Raw genomic sequence first — 16,340 nt, 5'->3', positions numbered from 1 at the left:
TAAATAAAGTATCTGCAGCACAACTTCAGACTGGAATTATTGCAACAGGCCGCTCCCACTTACTGAAAACACTGGGCAAATGTTTACAGCCAGGAAAAACAACATAAAGCACATTAAAGCTTCTGCCTGGCTGGTGTGCAAAGACCACTCCTTGGGAAGTTTTTCTGAGGAACAAGTCCAATTATTTGCACCAAAGTAAAACTACAGTATTTGATATTCAGACCTTAGCAGAGGCACATGAGGGTTCATGTGTCACCATGAAAACACAAAACTTGCAACTTCTGTTCCATTCATGAAAGACACCCATTTCTCTAATAATCATTGTAAGACTACGATGGGACTAGAGAGAGTCAGCACTGAACACCCCTAGAAGGACGCTTCCAGGGCAGATATGGAAGATGAGACATACAGCAGCCAAGACATGGGGTGAACTGTGCATGTGAGGACACAGGACAGAAGAGCAGTAGAAGATATCAGAGGTCTATGGTAAATCAATGTAACAAAGCTCAGGATGAGATAATAAAATCGAATCATAGAACGTTTTGGGTTGGAAAGGACCCCTAGAGGTCACCCAGCCCAACCCCCCTGCAGGGAGCAGGGACATCTCCAACCAGATCAGGTTGCTCACAGCCCCGTCCAACCTGGCCTGGAATGTTCCCAGGGATGGGGCCTCCACCACCTCTCTGGGCAACCTGTTCCAGTGTTTCACCACCCTCATCGTAAAGAATTTCTTCCTTATACCCAGTCTAAATCTACCCTGTTTTAGTTTAAAAACATTACCCCTTGTCCAATCACAACAGGCCCTGCTAAAAAGCCTGTCCCCACCTTTCTTACAAGCCCCCTTTAAGTACTGAAAGACCGCAATAAGGTCTTCCTGGACCCGTCTCTTCTCCAGGCTGAAGGGGATTATATTTAACAAAACCTCAGAGAAAAATCCGATTATACCCATTCACACTCTCACACCCACAAATGCTGAATGTATTGGCCAGCTGGTCTGGCCAACATCACTTGTGTCCCACTGACAGGACAAGGGATGCTGGCTGTCAGGTCCTCGCCACATCTCCTGGCTTCTTTCCTGGAGACAGCAAACATGGTTTATAGGGTTTATTGGTCTTTTATACCCTGTAGGGCTCAACGGCTTCTTTGGCAGGACCCTTTGGCTTCAGGTTTTCACTTCACACCCCTGATCTTTTAGGCAAGTCTGTTGCTCAATACCTCCATCTCCTCATTTTGAGTTTCAAAGGGCTGCTACACAGGAAAAGGAATGGCAGTGTTGCCATGCTGTCACCTTGCTGCCACCCTCCTAGTTTTGGAGCAAGAGGTCTCCTCCTGACAAGTTGCAGGGTTACCAGCATGATCCTCGACTGCTTTACGGCCAACTGTGCCACCGGTTAGAACACAAGCCATGCTTGCAACTCCTGTTCGGCTGTTTCTTCTGGTGCTTACACAACCTTACTTCATTCAAATCATTCTTAACACTCGTCTTATAAATCTCTACAGAACTGGCCAATCAAGCAGAGAAGCACAGAAGAAACACAGACACGCTTTTTTTTTTTTTAAATAGAAGAATAAAAAGAATCATTGGTGAGTAATATGAGTTTAGAAGGCCAACTATTCAAAATAATAAATATTTTCATATCTTCTGCATGCAAAAGTACACTGGTGAGACATACATGTTATAGATAGGTGTGGTGGCATACATACATTTTTTGGAAGACAAGGAAGCACAGATACTACTAAAAATGTTTACTGGAGACTGTCAAAACCAGCTCAAACTACCTACTGAAAGACAACAGCAAGGTTTGTAAATTAAAGAGCTATCTTCTGAAAAGCAGAGGAGGAAACAGAAAAAAAACCACAGTTTGCTTGCAATTCATTTAGCATTGCAAAGGTTAACAACGGTTAGAATATCATCTCTCCTGCGGCTCCAATTATAATGCAATATTAAAGACCCCATGACTTCACCAGTCTACCCAACCTTTACCCACTGACATTTTCTTAGCTTAAAATAAAATGTTAACGTGCTGCAAAATAAAATAATGGTAACATACAGCCACACACCTGACTTTGGGCTGAACACCCACTCCAGAAGGGGCTCTGAGAGTCTAACAGCACCTCTACAGGTGAGGCACAGCCCCTCCCACCCAAAGTAGCCCAGCTCTTAAATGAAATGGAAATCAAAGCCAGCAGTCACATTTTGTCCTGCTCCCCAGCGCCTGGTGTTGTTTAAATGCATGGCCAGGCTCCTGGCTTCTCTGTAACTTTGTCTGCCTCACAGAGAATCAGTTCAGCCTGTGATGTTCCATAAATTTAGCAGCCCCGGGAGTTCGGCAATCCAGCTTGCACTCTAGTGCCCTTGGAGGGAAGGACTTGACCTAAATCGTCACAAATGTCAGCAACGAAGCTGCGAATCGAACCCCCCTCCTTTTCCCTGTACGGTTCCCCACGCAGCTCAGGGCACAGCTGCCTCCTCCAGGAGCACGGCAGAAGAGCGTGTTTAGGATGAGGTTACAACAAAGTGGGAAGGGTAAGTTCTAGAAGATGGAAATGTGCTACGACATCACCAGCGCAGAAAATTTTCCTAAATTTCCCACAGAATGGCAAAGTGAAGCAAGACCCTTGAATGTGATAAGAGAAAGTCATTCCAAACATCCATTTTCCAGAACGAAGTCTCTTCTTGTGTCCATTACGCTCAATGAATTGCGACGCAGCTCAGTTTTCGACTTTGAGGTGGCCTCTCTCTCAAAGGTGGTTTTACCAACTGTCTTTAGGCTTTGCTGAAAGCATTTTCATTGCTTCTGCTTAAGCGTGCAAATTTTCAGCCAACTCCATCTCATTAACATCACAGGGGGCTATCAGACATTACTTATTTATGGTCTAACTTGGATTCAACTGTAATTATGAAATGAACCCTAGAGCATTAAAAATGCAAGTGTTTCAATAGTTCCCCCTCCAAACAGCAAAGATGAACCATGCTGTTCTTATACGCTGGCTATTTAGCGAGTGAGAGGGCCTGTAAAATAAAATACTGGGAGAGGAACTTAGCAGTAGTTACAGTTAAAGAATTGAAGAATTTTTAATGCGTTACAAATGCTTGGTTGAAAAACACCAATAAACTGTCTTCTCCCAAATACACGCGTTCCTATTCTGCTGGCACGTTAGGGTGCTGAATAATATTGCAACGTTACTTCTCAAGGTGATCCATGTGATAGCAGCGAGGGAGGGAAGGAGATCACTGCTGACTATCTTCAGTCTGCCTAACTTCTGGACATGTATTTTCAGCGCCGTGTGCTCACTGAGATACGTAACGCACGTATCTTCTGCTTCAATCTGTGATTCTCTGCCAGTAATGGACCTGGAGGAATCGCTCATATTGAGGAGTTTCAAACTCTCGTACGCAGGTGGATCGGGGTCTGCAAAGAACTAACGGAGAATTTGTGCAGTGCGGATTGACATTGGGCCATTAAAAAGGAACTAAGGAACCAACTGCTTCCCTATTCGTTCTCCTTATAAGTCACTACCCTGACACTAAGATTTTTAGGGAGGACCTTGACAGTGATGGATTCAGCAGAACAAATGCTTAAGTCTGATCCAGGAGTAAAGACCTACTCCATGTCAAGGGTGGTGGTTCAAGCCCGCTGTTTACCTGGGATTGTATTCAAGCACTGTAAAAGCTCTGTAGAAGCTATATAATAAAAAAAATTTTAAAAATTGATATAAACCACTTGTCTGAAGGACCCATCTGGAGCTCCTTGTTTTAATTAAATTTAGCATGGAATCTAAAGCAAGGTATTACTCCCACTGCTCATTTTCAAGTGGGCATAATATTGCCTACTTTAAAACAGGTTTTAAGATCTGGGGTACCGTTTACTCCATGTATATCCCTCCTGAGGGAGTTCTCCTTATTGATCAAGTATTGGTTTATATTTGTGGAGTATTAGCAGTTCCTGAAACAGAGGCTAACACATTAGATTTTGAAACTGTAAGGAGAGGCCCTGCTATGCTTTGGGAGACATTTAACCTCTTTGTTAGGGCTAAACCTGTTTGGAGGACGGAACAAGAAACAAGTATTGCAATGGCTTCTGTTGGTTCCAACTCCCAGGGAATCATCAGCTTGCTTCACAGTAAGAAATGAACTTTACCAAGCAGCTCATGAAGGACAGAAAGATATTTGGCTTCAACTGCGTTGAAACATACGCTTGTATTGAACTGGACATATTTTCAGAGTTCAGTTTAAAATCAAAAGGTGCTACCTAAAGAGTTTGAAATTAGTCCACGCTTATCTCTTTACAAAATCCCTTCCTTAATTTACGTGTCTGACAACGGGTGAATATCTGCAATTTCTCGAAGTCGCACATTATTTGCATGATGTAGCTCAAAAGATGTCTTCTACACCACTTGGAAAGTTATTTCTCCATTTCAAAAAGCCTCCGCCCCCTCCTCCAGCCTCCCTCTCCCTGCATGCACAGGCCAAGATGCATTTGTAAAGATGGGCAGACAAATTTTGTAACGTATTTTCTAATTAAAGACTTTCACCACAGTAGGGATTTCCATTTTCTTGGCTGTGATGTAAGCGGGATGTTTAATTAAAAACAACAACAACAAAATCAAACACTACACTGAAAAACAACCCCCAAATATCTTTCCTAAAGAAGAAACATTTAGCTGTCTTAAATGAAAAGTACCTGAAAAATGTCACAAAGAACTGTACCAGATCCATAAAGTTGCTGTGCTGGGAGAATGCAATCTGCAAAAGAAAAGGAAATGCTTTCTATTACTTACTGAAAAGAAAATTCATATTTAAGATGCAATGGTGCTGGGATCAACAAATTACAATGAAATAAAATCTTCACTTAATGAACATTTTTGAACACTGTTGTGAAAAAGCAGTGCAATACTCTGAGGGAAAGGAAAACAAAGTATAACTTCACAGTATTTTGAAATCCTGTATCCAAAAAAAAAGGAAGGGAAACAAGCAATGTTCAAGGAATAGTCTTCAGTGCGCATTAACTACCTTGGAGAAAACACCCGTGGAAAGAGTTAGGACACAGAAGTTTTAAAGGGCTAAAGCAAGGCATTTGTAATGACTGTCTACGCAGCCACCCAAAGTACGACATTAAAAAGTTCAAGAGCGCCCGCTCCTATTCAGTCGAAATCCTTACATCAAGATCTCCCTGAAGAAGTAACTTACACCGAGAGCAGCAAAAAGGCACGAAACGCAGAAGATAACAGATACTGAGAAAACAGCTATGGCATTCATCTGAACTCGCTCTCCTGCAATCCACTCACGCTGCAAGGAAAAGGGAAAAACAAGGGAGTATTTTGGACAAAAAAATCCAGAGGGGGAGAAGGGAACAGGAAACTGGGAGGTGGTCAGAAGCAAAAGGAAAGATTAGGGAGCCTGGTTAAAAATAACAAAGCAGAGGGGAGGCAAGCCAACAGAAAGGCAACTTCTGCAATATTAGGGATCGGCTCTTTCCAGGTACCTCCTATTTCCTCCGACCATCAATCTCAGCACCGCCACAGGATATTAACTCCTTCATGAAGGAACTGGATTTATGGCCAAGCTGAACTGAAATCTGCAATTCTGTTACAAAAGCTTTCTATGCATATTAAATTCACTTAAGGCGCCATTTGTTGGGATTCTTTTTCCTTTTTTTTCCTTTTTTCCTTTCTTCTCCCAGCAATAGTCACACTCCAAAAATCACGAATATCAGCAGAATGAGTCACTGCTTGGATCTCTGCTGCTCAAGAACCCCTTCTGTTATCATGTTTGCTTTAAATATCCATTGTAACTCGGTACAGAAGCTGACCAAAACAATTTTCTTATGAATACCCTGAAATGCTCTTAAGCTGAAAGCTCCTTTACAGTACGTAACTTCTGTCTCGCTGGAAAGCCAACTCGAAACCTGCAGACCAGATGCTTGCGCCCTCAATATTACTGCCTACAGAAGACAAGAAAACACATAGTTGCTTCCTGGTTTTTTTCCTTATAAAGTGCTTCCCAATAGCTTTCTGATGAGAAAAAGAGAGTGAGCGTGATTTCACTTTTTATTTTAAAACTCAGCGCATGGTAACTGAGGTGGTTTTATGTTCACATAACCACTCTGGCAGTTCTTTAAGGCAAAGAATTTTCTTCCACATCCCAAAATACAAACATGTAATACATCCAGTATACAGAAATAGGGTCTGAGAAGAATCATGGAATCATTTAGGGTGGAAAAGACCTTTAAGATCATCGAGACCAACCATTAACCCAACCCTGCCATCCCACCGCTAAGAAGAACCGCGACGCTGACCGACTATAAAAGGCGCATTTCAAAACAAGACCTCACTATGTATCACCAGCTTCTATTTTAAAATCCTTTTGTAGAAAAAAGAAAATGAAAAGCACAAAGAAATCATCAGCGGGTCAGTCCTCTGCAGACGATCATTAGGACCAGTTTCTGTGACAGAAGCCAAAGCTTGCTCCAGTTAGAACACGAAGAAGAAACACAGATATCTGCTAATCTGAAATAAGGACAGGTTCTATGGAAGAAAAACGAGACTGCGAAGTCGTCTCTAAGCCGTCACAGTAGGGGGTGTTTCTCATTTTTCGATGATAAAAGTATAGGAAATAAAACAGAGGAGGAAAATCTGGGTTCGTTTCAGACGGAAGCACCAGGAATGCTTTACCAGTGGTGGTTCCTCTGCCTTACCCGTTGGAGCTCTTCTCTTGCAAGGACCAACTGAGGACCCGACCCCTACCTCATACACAGATTAAAAAACCAGCCTAGGTTGGTTTCTGCAATTTACTTCTCAGGAGCTGAAAACACTTCATGCCATTAAACCTGACCAATCTGTGTCACAGGCAATTTAGTATCATAATTGTTAATCGTTTGCTTACTTAGAGCTTAATTTCCCTTAATATAATCTGTTCCTAGGACTTAATTAATTCAGTTACATAGAAAGTTTGGGTAGAAACAGCCGTTAAAAGTAGACTGTTCATTCTGAATATAGGGAAAATATGGCACAAATTTCTTAGCAGTATGGATTTTTAATTAAGTTTAAATGACAGTAGAAGATTCATTTATCCATTCTCAAAAAACTAATTTTGTTAGCAAAGGAAAAAGCAGCGTAGTGGCAGGAAAACACCACGTGTCTCACGCCGGGGACTGGGAGAGCCTTCAGCTCAGCTACAAAAGCAAATTGCCACTTTCATAACATACGTGTCCTTCAAAGATGTTCCATCCTGTGCTCTTAGGAATAATACAGTATCCTTAAGTCGTTAAGATCCAAACAGATCAGAAAATTAATTACGTTAATTCCAGAGAATATTATAAAGCCTGCGTTTATCTGAGCTGAAAAGGTACCCGAAGAAGCATACCACCCCATCATACTTTCTCTAATGCCACACCATTTGAAGGATAAAAAAAATCTGGCTGCTTTCCAGATGAACAAATATATACAGACTGATAAAAATGTAGAATTAAGAGCTTTACTTTCTTCATCATCTGATTAGCATAAAATATTAAGCCAAGAAGAAAATTTGGCTACCTCTCCCTACCCAACAACATCTAAAAAGTCCACTGGTTTTGAAATCAGTACACACGCATTTCAAAGGAGTTGACGGCAAAGTATTTGGCCACAAAATATTTTGTGTAAAGGAAAAGCAATTTGAACCCAATTGACATTTCAGTAACAGTTGGTATTGCAAACTCAAAATACTTCTGGAGTTAAACTACAGCCTGTGACTGAAATGAATTTTGACAAACAAATTGGGACGATACCAGGAATTGGTTTGCATTAGTACCCGAGTTTGCGCTCCAAGAGAAAAGTAACTTAAGAATAATTTCAAGAGAACAATTTTGTGCAAAAATGGGTCCAGCTGAGTCAACTCCCTGCTTTGAAACAAGTTCACCCTAAGCCTGTAAGTGCAACTGTATCTAAAATTTTTTAAGCCTCCATTTTTTTGATTTACAAGTGCTTTGAACTCATGAAAAAGGACTTGAGTTTCAGATACCACTAGGAAAAATTAGTATCACCAAACCAATGAGAAATTCTGTAAAAACATTTTTTTTTTGTTAAATATAGCAAGAAACAAATTGGAACACTCCTCTCACTTAGCTGTAATAAACAGAATTACAGATAAATCATCACCGTAGAACGCCCTCCACGTGTGCCGGACATTACTCTTACTTTAGAGAAGCCAAACCATTAGCCACAACGGGCATGGGGCAAATCTCTCTCCAAACACAAATAATTTCTAATATTATATATAATATTAGTACTCCTCATCTGAACTTGTTAACCAAAGGACTGCTAACGCACTGAAGTATGGCATTTGCATGACAGATTTGGAGCATGTGGGGTATCCTAATGCTGGAGAAAATACGAACAAACATAGAAAACGTTGTTTCTTCAACTTTTCTTTCCCTTCTAACAATTCCGGGTTATTTACATGCCGGATTTTTGCCTTTCTCCACCATTGCACAAAGTGACTCAATTCACATCACTGCTACCTCCCTTTTCAACCCTACTTCATATTAGGGATGAGAAAAAGTGAAATTGGAAAGGGTATTTTGAACAGGACACACTCCTGGAATAGAACTGTAGAGGAGAGAAAAATAAAAGTCTAATTAACTTATGGAACCGGAGAAGGACAACAGAGAAGGCGCAATGTGAAGCGGGATACTGGGGCTGGGCGCTTGCTGTGAATTCAGAAGATATCAAAAGGGTCCCTACCGCTAGATCATTAACCTCACCTAGCAGGTGGGAGAACGCTACAGTGCTCGTGTTTTGAAAGTCTACGGAACCACACAGCACTGAAAACCATGGGAGTTGAGAGATTTCAGGCTGCTTTGCTTTTTATTGAAATATAGTCCCGGCGCCAAACTTAACGAACAAAAAAGTAGCACAGAAGACTGAAAGGCTGGGAGCTCCAAGGGCTTCCAAAGAGATGAAGCCAACAGCCAAACAAGCTGCAGATGACACTTATGTACATTTTCCTCTGTTTCCTCCTCAGCACTTCCACTTTCTCTTCTCTTTTTTTATGGCTAGAGGCAAGGATTCAATCTGACCTTGGAGAATACAGACAACAGTAACAGGATGCCGTGGCCTGAATGCTGAGTGCCTGTGCTTCTGTCAAAGGACCCGCTGAAAAACAAATGGTTTTTAAGTATTCTTGAGCGATGCCAAAGTCATCAAAACATTCATTTTGCCCTCTGTGATAGCGATGGGGGGAGAGAGCGCTCTTCTGCTCAAGGGAAACACCATTCCCCGTTGCAGATCTCCTTCAAACACAAACACAGTATGCCCTAGTGAAACACAGGGCAGAAAATACGTACTGTTCTTGGTGCTCTCCGCTCAACGCGAGCAGCGAGCCAACACCAACAGCCTCAGCGGTGAGGTTTCGGGGAAGAAACGAGCCAATTTAACAATCCAGCTCCACCACCTAAAAGGTGGTCCCGGCTCTGCCACATGTGAACATGAGCCAAGGCAAGTTGTTAAGCCAGCAGAGAGCTAACCGTAAGAATGTGGGGCTTTTTGCTGGTATTTCTGAGCTGACCCAGCTTGCTGAGGGCTGAAGCAAACTCAGCAGCAACCCAAGGGAGGAGCAGGGCAAGATGACCCTTTTTGGGCAGGTGGCTCTAAGATCGTCTCGGCAATGTTAGCTTCCAGGACAACTTCTCAGAAGGAAGCATCTGTTCACCTCTGTAGAAGAGATTTATGGGATTCAGACACAGATTAAGACATCTAAATGCAGGAATACAGAGGTACGTGCCTATCGTCCCTTTACACTCAAAGGAAACATCTCTGATTCAGCTGGCGAATGTAGATGTCTGTTACGGATTACCTGAACAGTTCCAGATCTAAGTCTCCATCTATAATGGGATCTTAAACACCTCAGGCACATGAAGACATCTATTTGTAGACCCCTACATTTAGGTGGTTTAAAATTCCACAGTGTTTCCTTCCCCTTGGTTTCATGGATGCACTAGGAGCTCCATTCACTGCCTAGGTAGGGGCAACCTATTGCCATTCATCTGGCCCTAAGACATCTCACCTGGCTTCCAGCCGGTGTTCCAGAAGAGCATGGGTCTCCGATAGGTCCTATGTCCTAGCTGGCATCCTCTTGGCACTACTTGCCCGTGTTCAGGCATTGAGTACCACACCACACTGCTGGACTGCATGCCGCTGTTTGTGGTAAGGCACAGCGTCGTTGGAACAGGCGTTGAACAACAAAAAGGAAGTGGCTACTGATTTGTTAAATCTGCTTGCCGTGTCAAGAAACACAGAGACAGGAAACTGGGTCAGCACCCCCCAGTGTTGAAAGCTTGGATGATTCAGTGAAGATGATGGAAGAACAACTTCACTGAATGAAAGAAGAAACTCCGAGCCAAGATCTGAGCTTACAAGAACCGCTTTGCCTCTCTCTTGCAAAACTCTTTGATTTGGTGGTAAGCTTAAAAGCAGACCTTAATTTTTTTCTGATCCAGAGTGGCAAAATGTAGGCAAAGCTCACGCTGTAAGCCTGATAAGCAGGTTAAACAGTCTGCAACTCTGTTCTCCCCACCCTAATACACAAATCCACAAACTTGGCTAAGACGAATCAGATAAATTGAGGCTGTAGGAGCCTTGAAAGGCAACTAAATCCAGTCAGAGACAGGATGAACATGTCCCAACATCAGATACAGCTACAGACAGATTATTTCTACCTTTCAGATCTGTCCATGGAGTAAACCACAAAGTACAGAAGAGCAGGTTAAATCACGACTACCCGTCATCTGTGTTAACATTGTGTACCACACCTGGAAAGAGTAAGCTCATTAATATCTGCTCTTCCTTTACTTCTTTGCATTACAGTAGATCTTGGGGACCAGGAACATGGGCTAACACCTCGCAAAACGTCACAGAAAAAAAACCTTTAAATGTACACGGAATGTATTTGTAATCCAGGTATAAGAGGTAATAGGCAAATGCAGTAGGATGGCTGATTGCTGAGAGAAACCATGATCTTCTTCAAACAACCTAAGAAACCTTGTTCTAATTGTTGGTGCTCAAGAAGGAGAACATTGCATTCAGATGTGCCAAATACATACAGTTTGGCAATTTAACAAATGGGTAATGGAATACCAATTCCAGCGAATGAAGATGTTTGACAGTGAAGTGTGGATGTTGCATCTCCAAAAGGGAAGAGAAGCATTACAACCCCTTGCCTCTGTGTGGGATTAATGTTCAATTAAGTGCAGAACAAGACACCTGCACCAAAAAAACAAGAGATACTTGCATCTCTAAGGGAATGAAGCAAAGCTTTTTACAGACCATGATTACACCAACATTTTAACCCTTCCAAAAGTGCTGCTGGTGCCCAAGTGTGCATCCACACCCTCTCTTGAACCACAGAATCCCAGGGGTAGGTCCAGGGTTGGCAGGGCCCTCCGGAGCTCACCCAGTGCCACCCCCCTGCCCAAGCAGGCTCACCCAGAGCAGGGGGCACAGGACAGCGTCCAGGCGGGGGTTGAATATCTCCAGAGAAGGAGACTGCACAGCCCCCCTGGGCAGCCTGGGCCAGGGCTCGGGCACCCTCCAAGTCAACAAGTTCTTCCTCCTGTTCAACTGGAACCTCTTCTGCTTCAGTTTGTGCGTGTTCCCCACTTGTTCCCATATTTCCCATTACCCAGCAGGAGTGTCCAGTGTATTTGCAGCTGTTTGGTAAACCAGATCACAGAACCCACTGCAGCTGAAAGCTGATCTTTGCTGAGCCAGCTTTCAGGTGGATTTGTACCCTGGTCCAGGCACTGCACCAATGGGCAAGGTGGTGCTGCACCACGGAGGCAGTAGGACATTCCCATTTTACAGGCACCATGGATCTATTTTAAATGAACAGCAGAACTGCATCCCAAATTTTGAGGTTAGGAAGAAAATTAAGCTGACTTAACCCCTGTAAGTCTTCAAAAGCTGCAAGAACAACTCGCTCCCCAGGGACAGAAAGATTCTCTACACAGAAAAGTTAAACCCTAAGTCTGAGAGAAGGAAGGGTCTTACAGAAATTAATTGTAACTTGAAAAACTTGTGACTCACAACAAGTTAAAGTGGATCATGATTTGGAGATGGGAGATCCCAGACAGTCTGTAATACACCTGGTGGTGGAGGGGTGGACATCAGAAGCAGTTGTGATGCTCAACTGAAAGCTAACAAATCTGTGTAGAGGATAACCATCCACAGCTGCACCACCAGCCGTCTGACAGCTCAAGGTCCAGGAGAGGTGGATTACGGAAAGTAGAGAAGTCCCAGACATAAATCCAGATTCATCTCATAGAATCATAGAATCATTTGGGTTGGGGAAGCCCTCTAAGCTCCCCCAGTCCAACCGTTCCCCTACCCCTGCCATCCCACCCCCAAACCCTGGCCCTCAGCACCGCCTCTGCCCGGCTGTTAAATCCCCCCAGGGATGGGGACTCGACCCCTTCCCTGGGCAGCCCCTTCCAGTGCCTGACAGCCCCAAGGGGAAGGAATTGTTCCCCATGGCCAACCTCACCCTGCCCTGGCACAACTTGAGGCCGTGTCTCCTCGTCCCATCGCTCGTTATCTCCTCCTGCATGCACTAGAAGATCACTCGTTGCTCATCAGAAACTCAAAAACCAATTCACATCCAACCACGCTCAACAGACTGTTCCTTTATATGTCGCAGAAGAAAAACTTCTGGGCAACTTGGTGCAGCTAAAGAGGTTCACATGCTCAGATTTACATTTTACAACAAGTAAAAATAAAATCTCCACTAAAATTTGATTTTCACACATACTACCACGAGCCACATTGAGGGCCAATGAAAGAGATAAATGACTTACTCCTCACTTGCTGCAATACTGAGCCAAGGAGCTTTACGACACAAACGCTTAATACTGTGCAAATATAAAAACCAGTCCGCTTCTGAACTTATACCGAGATGGAAATCAATTTATATTCCAATATCGTGCCGCCTTACTGCAGCAGTCACAAATTGTCACTTTTCAGCTAATTGGCTGCAGTCAGCAGTTGGCTCAGAAATGCCAATTACACAGGCTTTGCCACCCCATGCGAGCTCTCAGATTGCTGTGCAGAGCAAACACAGGCATAGCTGCCTCTAAATTAAAAATAGTGCTTAAGATTTAGCCCCCCCCTTTTCTCTGCATCAGAAAAACTGCCACACAAACCTCACAAAACGGGAAGTATTTGGTCAGTAAACAGCCAGGCGTTGAGTAGTGGTGGTCATCTAAATTTAAAGCGCCCTAGCAAACAATGTTCTGGGAAGTCCCATAATTGGAACGGCAATCTCAGCTCAGACCTCGCGCACCTACCCATTCCAGGAACGCCCTACCAAAGGCCACAAGAAACCCGAGGCAGGGCCAGAGAAAAACCTCAGCTCTTCTGAATGTCAAGCAAATACTTTAAAATGAAAGATCATTCGTTCCCATTCACCTCTGCTCATCCACTCTCTATCATGTCCGCACACTGAAGGGGGCAATGGTCATGCAAGAGAAGAGTGGTAAAGTAACTCGAGGCGGTTGTAGCAATTTTGCAGGAGAGAAAAAAAGAAATGAAAAAAAATAAAGAAAAGAAAAAAAAAAAAAAAGAAATGCAAAAAAAAAAAGAAAAAAAGAAATGCAAAAAAAAATGCAAAAAGAAATGAAAAAAATGCAAAAAAAATGCAAAAAAATGTAAAAAAATGCAAAAAAATGCAGAAATAAAAAAATGCGGAAATAAAAAAAGAAATGCAAAAAAAATAAAAAAAGAAATGCAAAAAAAATAAAAAAAGAAATGCAAAAAAAAGAAAAAAAGAAATGCAAAAAAAAGAAAAAAAGAAATGCAAAAAAAATGCAAAAAAATGCAAAAAATGCAAAAAATAAAAAAGAAATGCAGAAATAAAAAAAGAAATGCAAAAAAATAAAAAAGAAATGCAAAAAAAATGCAAAAAAATGCAAAAAAATGCAAAAAATAAAAAAGAAATGCAGAAATAAAAAAATGCAAAAAAAATAAAAAAAGAAATGCAAAAAAAAATGCAAAAAAAAGAAATGCAAAAAAATTAAAAAAAGAAATGCAAAAAAAAAAAAGAAATGCAAAAAAAAAAAAAATAAATGCAAAAAAAAATAAAAAAAGAAATGCAGAAATAAAAAAAGAAATGCAAAAATAAAAAAAGAAATGCAAACCCAAATAGAACAGCCCCAGCTGTTGCTTTCAGAGCTATGGCAGTAAGTGGGAGGAGCTGAAGGTAGGGGCTGCAATGGTGGTGAATCTCACGGGCTGGGCAGGCGCTGGTGGTGGTGTCTGGCTGCAGGAAAGCCCAGGCAAGAATTCACAGCCTTGTAAACTCTCTTTCGACACCAGAGTTTGGGGTCTGTTGCTGGATGCTCCTTCCCATGAACAACAGCAGCACGCTTGTGGTTGGCCCCATCCCTGGGAACATTCCAGGCCAGGTTGGACAGGGCTGTGAGCAACCTGATGTGGTTAAAGGTGTCCCTGCTCCTGCAGGGGGGTTGGGCTGGGTGACCTCTGGGGGTCCCTTCCCACCCAAACCATTCCATGATTCTATGAAAGGATGGTGAAAGATTTCCAATAAACCTTGCTGCAGTGGGTTACGAGGTACCATCCCAGCTTTTCTCACCCGAGCGTTAAGCAGCCTCCAAGGAGGGTTGGAGAAGGACTTTACACCTGTCATTCTGCTCCAGAAATGCAAAGTGCAATGAGGCCCTCAAGGTGACGCCGTAGGCATAGCAGCCGCAAATTCAGGTAGCAACTTCTAAAAGAACTTCAGCAAAAATCCCTGTTGGCTTTGTAAAGTTTGAGAGAACATTCAGCCACAAGGCAGCGTTCAGGGGGATGAGGAGTAGATCCAAGAAGCCAAGGTGGCCAAGTTATAATTAAAAACTGAGTAAGGTGGATTTCCATGGGAAGAGGACCCCTAACCCCCAAGCTTTGGGTACGGACCCTCCCCAAAGCAGAGAGCACAGCACACATTAATTCTGCCTCGTTGGGGTTCTTGCAAACCAGCAAACAGGTTGTTGAGTTGTTTCAACGTGTTGAATTCTGGTGAACATTTACACACTAACCCAGCCTTAAGACTAACGTTACAAACAGCGTATTTCATGATAATGGCAATTAAGTTCAGGCAAATTGCTATCGCCAACTGGAGCCAAAGCCTAACGACGTTTATCATTTCTAGCAGTACACAGCCCCACAGACTTCAGTTATAAGAAACCCCTTTAAACGATTTTAAGGGTTTGGATACAGAATCGAACAGTCAGGACTCTCCCAACCTCAGGTATTGCTTGCAGACAAAAATCTTCACTTACCATTGGCCTCTCAAAACCTCGGTATTGGTAAGGTGTCCAGCTGAATACCGTTGCATGCAAATTTTATGCTTGGAATTCAAAAGGAAAAGGGGGGGGGGGGGGGAAAAAGAAAGTATGGAAAAGAGATGTTGTCACATTGCTTCTGCTCCCAAACAAATCACTTCCGAAGCACTTCTTTTTGTCCAAGAAGGGATTTCTTGTTGCTTACAAACTCTTGTCCACACCTAACCTTGAAAACTGACCTACAGGTTTGGTAGAAGTCACCTTAGAAGGGACTCCTGGAGCAATCCTCCGTGTTGCCTGGCTTTATTCTACAACCGCTAAGCAACGGCACCTTCTCAAGCACAGCACAAAATGCCATTTCTGTTTTAAATATTTAACTAGAGGGGAAAAAAACCCCTCTCTTTGCTAAAAGGTCTTGCTTATTAAGTGAAATGCAGGTAAGGAATTCACTCCGTTAAGAGGAATTCTGCTGAGAAAAACAACGCAATAAAATCCCTCCTTTAAAAAAAAATAAACACACATTTTCCACCGCTCCGTTTAAAAGCAGCAAGTTCAAAAGCAGGAGACTTCTCGCAAACCTATATAAAATATCCACCCTTACACCGGACCTCAGATGTGTTTACGCTGCAAAGCTGTTTCGAGTTATCACGAACTTGGCAGCGGGGACGCAGCGCTGGCGTGTCAGCCGGAACGCCTGATGGGTGGCAGCCGGGAAGCGGGTACCGCCAGCCCAGCCGCGCGCCCCGAGACCAGCCCCAGCAGCAAAGCGCTAAGCAGTTTGCTCCTGCCACGGAAAGAAGAGGAAAAGAGGTAAAAATCTGCAGCTGAGAACAGCAGTTTGGTTAGCGCGTGAGCTCTCTTGCCACCGCATGAGTCTTTGAAGAGAAGAGCGCTGCTGTATTCCTTATTTTAAGCGGGTTTGGATTGATACGTTGCCGCAACGATTGCGCGGGAGACGAGGCAGTTTTGAGCTATTTGGGAAAAAAGTTGTTAAAATTAAAAGAGCCAAAACTAGAGACGGGAAGC

At 42.9% G+C, this 16,340-nt stretch overlaps 1 protein-coding gene across 1 annotated transcript in view; it reads right to left on the bottom strand.

Annotated features, from left to right (window-relative positions):
* The window catches only part of ATRN (attractin), a 140,907-nt gene that overhangs the window by 38,544 nt on the left and 86,023 nt on the right, over positions 1-16,340 (bottom strand). The window contains exon 25 of the mRNA XM_035895064.1: positions 4,686-4,747. Within this exon, the coding sequence (XP_035750957.1) occupies positions 4,686-4,747 (62 nt within the window). The remainder of the gene's footprint in view (positions 1-4,685; positions 4,748-16,340) is intronic.

Source organism: Egretta garzetta, unplaced genomic scaffold, assembly GCF_000687185.1.
Source record: "Egretta garzetta isolate BGI_Z169 unplaced genomic scaffold, ASM68718v1 scaffold265, whole genome shotgun sequence".
Taxonomy (NCBI): Eukaryota; Metazoa; Chordata; class Aves; order Pelecaniformes; family Ardeidae; genus Egretta; species Egretta garzetta.
Note: the sequence above shows the minus strand (reverse complement) of the source record. Positions and strands in the feature narration are given on the sequence as shown.